At 40.8% G+C, this 10,478-nt stretch overlaps 1 protein-coding gene across 5 annotated transcripts in view; it reads right to left on the bottom strand.

Annotated features, from left to right (window-relative positions):
* The window catches only part of KYAT3 (kynurenine aminotransferase 3), a 58,129-nt gene continuing 47,651 nt past the window's right edge, over window positions 1-10,478 (bottom strand). For 4 of the 5 annotated variants that reach the window (XM_082664468.1, XM_082664465.1, XM_082664467.1 and 1 more), the window contains one exon: window positions 1-4,498. In XM_082664468.1, the coding sequence (XP_082520594.1) occupies window positions 4,436-4,498 (63 nt within the window). In that variant the 3' untranslated portion in view covers window positions 1-4,435. The remainder of the gene's footprint in view (window positions 4,499-10,478) is intronic. The other variant, XM_082664464.1, reaches the window with a different exon arrangement.

Below are 10,478 nucleotides of genomic sequence, written 5' to 3'. Positions count from 1 at the left end.
AGCCCTGGTCTGGGAAGATCCCACGTGACGCAGAGCAACTAAGCCCGTGCTCCACAACTTCTGAAGCCCACGTGCCTAGAGCCCGTGCTCCACAACAAGAGAAGCCACCACAATAAGAAGCCCTCGCACTACAACAAAGAGTAGACCCCGCTCGACACAACTAGAGGAAGCCTGCGCGCAGCAACAAAGACCCAATGCAGCCATCCATAAATAAATAAACAAACAAACAAATAAATAAATAAATGGTTTGCATCAGAGAATGATCGTCTAAAAACCCCAACACCAAAATAACCCAAAACAACAGCAACAAAACTCATTTATGTTAAGAGCAATGGAGAGTAAAAGATTTTAAGTCACTTAAGACATTTTCTCATCCATTTCCTCCCTTCGTCATTCTGTCCCTTCTTTCAACCAATGTAGTCCATGTGAAGTTGACCTTGGATTGGCCTAAGTTAGTTAGCATGTCCAATCCCCTTGGCCTCAGCGGTTAGCTCAGGAATGAGCCAATATGACACAATATATCATTTGCTGGAGCTTCGGAGAAAGTGTCCTCTTTTGCTGGATTTGCTGGATTTGTCACGATATGATGCTCAGAAACTGCTGTAGCCGTGTTTCTATCCAGGAGGTACAACGTGGAGATAAACCTGACACAGAGAAGACAGAACTACGAAATGGAGCTTGGTGATATATAACAATATGAGTCTTAGATCAAGCTGTAACTGAAACTAGACTACTCCTAAAATGTTGAGGCAGACAATTCCTTTTTATTTGATTTAAACCCATACAGGTTAGGCTTTCTGTCACTTGCAACAGGAATAATCTTAACTAATCTATGTAACATGATCACATTTGCATTTTATAAAGCTTGTTTGGGCCACAGGGATAAGTTACAAGGAGCAAGACAGGGAGAACTGTTAAGAGTTGACTAGTAATTTAGTTGAGAAATGACATTGGTTGGTGCCAGAGTGGGGGCAATTGGAGCAGAGAGAAGTGATGGATTGAAGAGAGGCAGGGTACTATATAGAGGATTTGGATGTGGGGAGAAAAGTTAAAAATGACTTGTAGGTTTTCTGACTTGAGCAACTGGATTGGTGGCACCATTCACTGAGATAAGGAACCCAGATTGAACAGGGTTTGCCTATAAAATGTCTATGTGAGATGACGAATGGGATACTGGATGTGAAATTCAACAGATAGAACTAGGCTGTTACAGATTTAGGAGTCACTAGCATATACAGAGTAAATGAAGTTATCTAGTGAGAAAGACAAAATACCAATATCTAAGAAACAGGCAAAGGAGATGAAGGAAGAAGGGCAGAGTACAAAAGGCAACTGATGAACATGCAGCACCACAGGATCTAAAAAAAAAAAAAAAAAATTAGGGTTTAGGAAGGCCCAAGCGGCCTGCAGTGGTAAATACTGCAGGTATATTACTAGAGGTAAAGCCAGATGGAACTGAGACGTTTCCTTTAAACCTAAGAACATGGAGGTCATTAGAGAACTTAGAACAATAATGGGTATGGAATCCAGACTATAGCGGGTTGAGGGTAAGTGAGGAGTGTGTGTTTGTGTGCGAGAAAGTGAAATCATCAAATGAGGAAAACGTTTTCAAGTTATTCCATTTCGCAGTAAAATTTCTCAAAAATCTAGAGCGAGGTCATCAGTCCCCTTTAGTTGCTAATACTGACATATTTGGCGCTCGTACCCAGTCTCATGTCTTTTTGGTTGTTCCTAGTTTGGAGGAATTATAAACCATGCTGCAATAAACATTATTTTACATAACAACAAAAAAAAAAGGTACGGATAGGTTAGCACGAAACCATTATCCTTACTCCAGTCCTTGAGGTCCTATGTTACTTCTCTGGCCTAATACCTGCTACTCCATCCCTTGGTTATTCCATCCAGCCACAGCAGACCTTTGGTATTCATCAAATATAAGACACCCTCCAGTTATAGAGCCTTTGCACTGGCTATTCCTTGTGCCTGGGATGTTCCTCCCTAAGATCGTCACAAGGCTCTCTCCCTCTCTTCTTCTAAGTCTGCTTCTATGTCCCCTCCATGAGACCCACCTGACCACACTGTTTAAAATTCCAATTTGCTTCCCTGAAACTCTCATTCCAACCTCTACCCTGCCTTACTTCTTTTCTTCATACAATTGCCATGTATAAGTTTTACAATATATTTCATTATGTTTATGATTTAGTTATTGTCTCTCCCCTATCTAGGGGAGCCCTAGAAGGCAGGGATCTTTGGTTCATTTGTTCACTGATATATCCTAAGTGCCTGAATATCTTAGGACAGTGCCTGGCACATATTAGGAGTTCAATGAATATTTGTTAAAGGAAAAAATGAAGCATGGAGGGAGGCCAGGAGGGAGAGAGAAAAAAATGGAAGGAAGGAATTTTGCCCTGAAGAAGAAGAGATAATAGGGTTGTAGATAGAATCAGGGAAAGGATTTTCTAAGATGGGAGAGATTTGAAAGTATCTTACTGTTGAGAAAGGGATCCAGTAGAGGCTGAAGATATAAGAGAATAGGCTAAACCAAGTCCCTGAGAATGTGAGAAGACATGGGATCCAGAGTACAGGTGGTGGGATTAGCACTGGACAAGTCCAAGGCTGCAAAGAGTGGATTTAAACCCTGGTGAAAATTTTATCAAGTCCCCCACACGAGTGGACAGGCATAATTTTCACGTGGAATTTGTTTTGCTATGCAATAGTTGGCTCTTGAGGTCCTGGCCTCCTTCTGGATCTGCTTAACCACCAATCCTCCCCACTGTCCCCAGGCCCTGGGGGCAATAAAGAAAGGATGGATGCTGATGTAGATGTCATAGACTCACTTATTGGTAGAATCCCAGCTGGGAGTGCTGGTCTGGTGGTTCCTACTTTTTCATTTTTTAAAATTTTGCTTTTCACAGAAGCAGGAGATTAGGTCATTTAATAGTACTGGCAGTGGTGGGCTTTGAGGTGTTAGGAGAATGGAGAAGGCTGGATATTTTTATTATGGAGAATGGAAGAATATTAGGAATTGCTGTCGTGGTAAAATGTAGAGAAAGCTCACTAGGGGAACACAGAAGAATTAAGTCAAGTTAAGGTCAGTGACGTGCATTCATGGGTGTTAGAACCTGCCCAATTATGCATTTTGCTACAGCAGCGCTCAGCAGCCCAGCTGCAAGCATGGAGCTTCAACCCCAGGGATGAGTTGTTGTTTATTTATTTAGTTATTTATTTATTTTGACCAGGTAGGTGAGATAGAACAATGAGTACGTTATTCAAGGCAGCCAAAGTATCTTGGCTGAAGTTACGGATGATGAAATCTAACCTGGATATGGAAGGGAGTGAAGATACAAAGAGACTGATAGAAGGTTCTACAGACTACACCAATGATTTTCAAACTCTAGTAGGAATAAGAATCACCTGGAAAGGGCCAGATTCTGAAATTATTATTCAGTAAGTCTGGGGTGAAGACCAAAATCTATTTTCAACAAAGATCCTAGTTGATTCTGATGTAAGAGGGCCATGGACCAATTTTTGAGAAATAGTGGATAGAGAATAATTTGAAATGATAGTTTAAAGTAATATTTTGAGAGGAGCTGAGTGAGAGAGAGAGAGAGACAGAGAGAGAGAGAGATGGAGAGAGAGGGAAATATTGGCCAAGGGGAAACTTAGTGTAAGAATAGGTGGTTACAGTGTGAAATGACTAACTTATTATCTCAAAGATGGAACAGGCTGAAATGATGAAAGGTTTAGGGTATGCCCAAGGGAGTGGGTGGCTGAAGTGGAGAGTGGAGTGGAGGTGAGTATCACCAGAGGTGAGGAGGTCAAAGTACCAAAAGCCTAGGTAATCCATGGGGACCTTGGAGCCACCCCAGATGATGGCAGTACTTGCAACAGAGAGGCAAAACTATGAGCAAAGTTCAAAGCCGTTAGTAAGTGAAGGGGAGAGAACTACAGGTGGGTAGAGACAAAGCAAAGATACAGAGTTGAGGGGGATGTGACTGGTTAAGGGTTTTCACGCAATGGCAGAGAAGTGAAACTGGCCAAGAGTAGCTGAGTGCTTATTGTTTGCCAGGCTTTACATACATCAGACCATTTCATCCTCACAAACAACAACTCACAAACTTCATATAAAGTAGGTGCTATTTTTATTCCCCTTTTATGAGGAAACTGAAGCGCAGAGAGGTTAAGCATCAACCAGCATCTCACAGTTCTTACCACTGCACTATACTGACTCATAAAATGGTCTAAAAGGTGTTTTAATACATTTCAGCTGAAAAAAAAATCAGATCTCCTGAATATTGTCAGGAGTGGGATTAACAATGGAAATAGTCCTTTAAATTTCATTTGTACTGAAATTTTTTTTCCAACACCCAGCAAGTAGCAGTACTAAATAATTCCATACTAGGTCATTTAATAGAAACAATGCAGTTTGCATGTATCAAAACTTCTGTCTACTCCATGCCTTGATGATTTCTTCAGCAGCATCCAGCGTACTGTCTTTCTGTAAATTAATGAAATAATCATCATTACATATCAAAATAAATTCAAGATGAAATAAAGATTTAAGTATAAAAAATATACCAAAATCAGTCCATCCATAACAGTCATGTAGTGATTTGGGAACCTAGTGCTTCTCAACTCCTGATAACTTGAGCTGGGCCCAGATGGGCTCCAGCCAGTCCTTGGCCTCTGCAGCTAAGACAGAGCCCAAGAGCATTCATGGGGTGGGGGTAGGGGCGGGGGACACCTTGAGTTGTGTCACTGGAAGCTCTGCCCCATATTAAGCCACTTAATCTCAGCAGGAACACAGAGCAGGAACACACAGCAACATCCCTTGCCTTGGTGGCCAAATACACAAGTCCCGAGCTCTTTAAGGAGCCCAGTAGCAAATCAAACAAACCAATTATTTATAATTCTATATCCCATTGCTGTCAGGCTAGAAAAGTGAATGAACCTCACAAGAATTCAATGTTAGGGGAGCTAGAGAAGCATCACAGCAATCACTACATTATGCTGTTTTGTGATGCTGGCTGCCAATTCAGGGCACTTTATTACTACTTTCCTGACACCAAAGAAATCTACAAATTAACCAGTACAGGGCCAAAGAGCATCACCAAAAAAAAAAAAAAAGATTGACAAACTGTATATACAGCTCAGACTGAAAACAGTTTAACCTGATCCCAGCCAAAACCATGTCCGTCAGTGTGAACACCCTCACTCATAACCACTTGTGGCAGCCCAAGTGGCCTGCAGCACCAAAGACCCAGAATCCTAAATAACACTGATGCAGGAGGAGAGTCTGAAGGACGTGCTGATGGGATCCATATTCACTGTTTCGTCCATTTGGGTAGGAAGTATACAAAATCACAGACCTCTTTCAAAGAGGCTTCTAGACAACACAAGAAAATCCCTCCCTTAGCTCCCAACACACAGAGGCTGCCAGGCGGAGCAAGAATGGAGGAATAAATTAATACACAATTACAGAAAAAAGTCAAAGAGTACAGAAGAGTTTACATTGAAAAATAATCATCTGCTTCTTCCCTCCCCACCCCTTCCTACTACTCCCACCATCCCCCAACACAACAATTTATGGCAATTTCTGGTTTTAGTTCTAGTGGTTGTCACTAAAATCTAAATAATGTGTGTTTCTAATTTTTTATTTATCAACTTCAGACAATGTTCACCATTCTCTGCTCTGAATGAGGAAAAACTGGTTCATTCACACTATTCTGCCCCCTCCCATCTAAGTCTCACAGTTATAAGCCCCTAACTCCCACACTGTTTGAGGGTCAACTGTATTGATAAAATGCATTTGTTTTTTGAATAGGTAATATCTACACATGGTAAAACATTAAATTGATGGATAAACTTCCTCTTCTGCTTTCTCTACTTCTCCTTTTCCTTTCTGTTCCATCTCTGCAGAGTGGTTTAGTCCAAAAGCCATTACGTGGGGCTGAGTGAAATAGGAGATCATGTATGGGGGCAGGGGGAGCCTTGGCAGCCTGGTGCAGGGTGCTGCAGCCACAGTGGAGTGAGTAGACTTTCCAATGTTGGTGGCATGATGTGGTGGTGATGGCAGTGGTGGCACTGACCAGGAACAGGGTGTCAGAGTCGAGGGGGGTAAGTAAGCAAGGCCTCTGTATGGCAGGGAGGTTCCAAGCAGCTTGGAGCCTGGAGGGGATGAGGCAGGTATCTGCCAACGCAGACAGGCATGGAGTGTCACAGCCCGTAAGGGAAGAGGAGGGCTTCTATGCAGTGGGTGACAGTGGTGGCCTTGGAGACTTAGAGGAGGGTATCTCTACAGGAGAGTGACAGCAGCAGGTCAGCACAGGGTGCTGAAGCTCAGGTGAGGTGAGGATGGTGGCCATACAGGGGACAGGGGCAGCAGCCTGGTAGAGGTGTCAAAGCCTGAGTAGGGTAAAAGCTGCCTGTCAGGGGTGCTGGGTGGAGGGGCAGTGGCACTGACAGGAGACTGGTCACATACAGAAGTACTGATTAAAGAAGCGGTTACATGATGAGCCAGGTGTTTTACTATCAAAGAAGGGAGGGACAAATATGGATAGGGAGAAAGCTAGAATAAACTCTGTGGTGGCTTCAATATATTTAGATAGACATTGAAATAAGTAGAATAGACACAGACATAGAATGTATGTATATACATTTACATATTCCCTACGTCTGTCCCCTGGGAGGGCCTGGGAATACTAATACCCCAACAGCAATGAGCACTCCTAATGCCCAGATCTTGGTTTCTTAATACCATTCTCCACTAAAAGGTGATTCCAAGTTGGGCTAGATAATGACAAAATGAACCTGGTGCATCCTGCTATGCCAGAAAGTAAGGAAATGCTCAAAAAATGATGGGGACATGTCAAAGGAAACAGAGGCCAGCTTAAAGGGGCTGCTAATGGCCAAATCTGGGGAAATTTGAGCATCAAAATAAGGAATAATAATGATAACTTATAACCCACTGAATGAAACAGGAATCCATGAGTCCTTACATATATGAATGAATAGATAAATAAATTGCTTGATGAGAGATGGAATATTTTCATAGTTTCAAAGTACCTCACCACAAAACATTCATTATTTATCAAGGGAAAAAGTGAAACTTTACAGTAGAGAAGGCTGGCAGACACCACCTCAATAAAGTAATTAAATTTAACATTACAAGCAGTAGGAAAAACTAAAATCATGTGCTGATAGGATGCAAGACAGTGAATAAAGCATCACTTCCACGGTTTCCCGCCAAAGGTGCATAATCTGAGTCTATTCACAAGTAAATGTCAAACAAATGTTGAGGGACCTTCTTCAAAATAATTGGTCAACAATTTTCAGAAGTATCAAGGTCATGAAAGTCAAGGAAAACTGAGGCACCATTCTAGCTTGAAGGAGACATGACAGCTAAATACAATGCACAATTCTGGCCTGGATTGACTGACTGATGTCTGCCTGACTGACATGATTATGGCCTGGATTTATTTATTTACTTGGTTGGTTGTTATAAAAAGGACATTATTGGGGCAATTAGTGAAACCTGAACTGGATCTGAGATTAGATAGAATGATATAGCAATGTTAAGTCCATGATTTTGATGGTTATACTGCAGAAGAATGTTGTATAATGGGGAATACATAATAAGGTATTTGGGAGCGATAGAGGCATCAATAATCAAGTTAGGAACTTACATAAAATTCTTTGGAAAAACAGTTCTTCAAACTTATTTATTAAGAATATTTCAAAATATATTTCTAAGTAACCCAGCCTCCCACCCATCTCCCTCAACCACTCAGTTCTCCCCAGAGGCAACGCTGGGATTTTATTACGTCTCCTCCCAGGGACAGTCTAGGCACTTAAAAGCTTCTATCTCCCTCCCTCCCTTTTTCTTTTTATATAGATGATAGTATTCCTCACAAACTGGTCTGCTCCTTGCTTTTAGCTTATGCTCTATCACTCCATGGAGCTGCTTCACACTTTTATGGATGTGAATGTAACATAATTTATTCAAACAGCCTTCATTGGTGAATATTTTGTTTATAATCCTTTGATATTATAAACAGTGTTTCACTGACAATCCTCGAACACAAGACATTCAATGTACAAGTAAATCCACAGGAAAAAATCCTATAAGCAGAACTGCTGGGTCAGAAGATATGTGCATTTATATTTGGATGATACATTTTCATACTAACCACTGCAGAGATTTTACACATTATACTCGTACTCTCAATCAATGCATGAGAGTATCTTATGAAACTTTTCAGTTGTTTTGGTTGTTTCCAAATTATCAGAAAAAATAAAATTTCACTGCAGTTTTATTTTCTTTTCTCTTATTATGAGTGAGGTATAGCATCCTTTCATATATTTGACAACCACTGAGGACTTTAGCCATAATCATTGTAAAGTGCTGCTGCTTTTGGTTTGTTTTGCTCTAAATTCAACCTGCTTTCTTTCAATTTCCACTTTCTTGGCACGTTTTACCACCCTTTTATTTTTCGCTTTTCCAAGAGGTTGGATGAGGTGTGTCAGCTTTCCCTATAGGGACTTCTTGGTGTTGCCCCACTATCTTCCAATATTGAATGCTGATGCAAAGGAGGTGAGTCCACGCTGATCCTCCTCTCCTGTCTCCATGGAGGCCTTGATCATCTTGTCTAGATGCCAACGGATCATTTATAAAGTCCAATAGATTAAAACAAGGCATATCTCAGTGTTATTCTGTGACAATGTTCCCTGAGACAAGCCATTCCCTTCCCATTTTTAGATTTATTTGTTTGTTTTCAATGGAAAGCATTCTCAAACTAAAGCTATACAATTCTTTCCCAGTCCCATTGGTCTGGCTCCCCTCACCACTCCCTCCAGGAACTCTAGGTATTTCATTTGTCTTCCACGTCTGTAATTTTTCTAACATTTTAAAATTCTTTGTTCCTGGGAGTTCCCTGGTGGTCCAGTGGTTAAGACTCTGCGCTTTCACTGCCATGGCCCGGATTCAATCCCTGGTTGGGGAATTAAGATCCCACAAGCCACATGGTGCAGCCAAAAAAAAATTCTTTGTTCCTTTCTACTTCTTTCTGCTCACTCTTCTCAATCCTCAGTGTGCTTACAGAAGTATTTAGTGTTCTCTGTGCTGTTTCCAATGTCACTACAATTACCAATAGCTTAATTTTTTGCCTTCAATTTCTTACCTGAGCTCTGACAGCTGCCATTTCATCTTCTTACATTATCTTACTCTATCTTCCCTGAACTTTTAAAAATCTCTGCTGTAATTCGTTTTACATGTTTTGAATTTGAAATATCACACTTTTGGTTTGCTCTATGTAAACGTTTTTTTCTTTTTTTGGTTGAATATTCTCTGCCTGATATTGTTTTTCACTGTACCTTTCTCCTTTTCCCCTTACAGTATCTTTTTAGATTCATAGCTGGTTCCTTTTAATTACTCATCTTTGATTGAATTCTCTTTGTAAGCTCCCATTGCCAGCACACCTATGTATGGCTCCTATTGTTCTGGGTAATGAGTAAGCTACCTGCTGGCTCTGTCTATGATCTGAAGACGTATTTGCAGGTTTGTATAAAGGAAGATCCAGGGAACCACTAGAAGGGAGTAGAAATTATCCCTGGCTCACAAGGTTAAATATGATTAATGTAGAGTTCAGAGAGAGGGAGTTCTTTTAGACTTTATTTCTTTCCAACTAATTTAATTGGCTCCCTCCAATTTAACGTATCCACACTGCCTCAACACAGCTTTAGCAAAACTGACAGAGGTGAAGAGCAAATCTATACAGCCCTTTCTTTCCACCTGGTTTGCACAGGTGCTAGATGACATGACTGTATGTTTCTACTCTGCCTCTTCCATGGGGCCAAATGGGTCTGGAGAAGTTCCCACTACCAGTGCATTTACTGTTCCTGCAGTTCTGGATAATGAGTAGGCTACCTGTTGGCTCTGTCTATAATCTGAAGATGTAGAAGCAGAAGCCTTTCTTCGTGTCTTCCCTCTACCATTACCTTCACTGATTTGGCAACTCTTTCTCACTTCCTGGGGGATTTGTGAATTTGTTTTCCACTCTCCTAGTTGTTTCCTTAATAATTTCCAAGAAGAGAATGGGGAAGGGCCGTGTTTACCATTCTAAAACTGGAAGTCTTATGCTACTTTTTTCTTCTGTTAGTTCTGTTTATAACTTCAAATAATATACCTCTGTTTCTAGATCCACTATAAGATGCGAGTGTTAATGGCCTTACCCTTCCTTCTACATTTCAGACAATTAAATGTTGACATTGTTATGCTGGTAAGATTTATATTCTATTCTGGATAAGTCTCCCATAGTTTGTCTATAGGATGGCTCTAAAAGTTGAAAACAGTGTTTACATCATTCTGTCTAGACTTATACATGAGTGTGCAGGTATAGAGAGTGCCTTAAGCTTCATAAGATTGTTTTCAGTAGTGATAACATCTTATCACTAAATTGTTAAAAACAGCAATAATACAT

This window comes from Grampus griseus, assembly GCF_964374135.1.
Source record: "Grampus griseus genome assembly, chromosome: 1".
NCBI classification, from domain to species: domain Eukaryota; kingdom Metazoa; phylum Chordata; class Mammalia; order Artiodactyla; family Delphinidae; genus Grampus; species Grampus griseus.
This window is presented reverse-complemented; position numbering and strand designations above follow the sequence as displayed.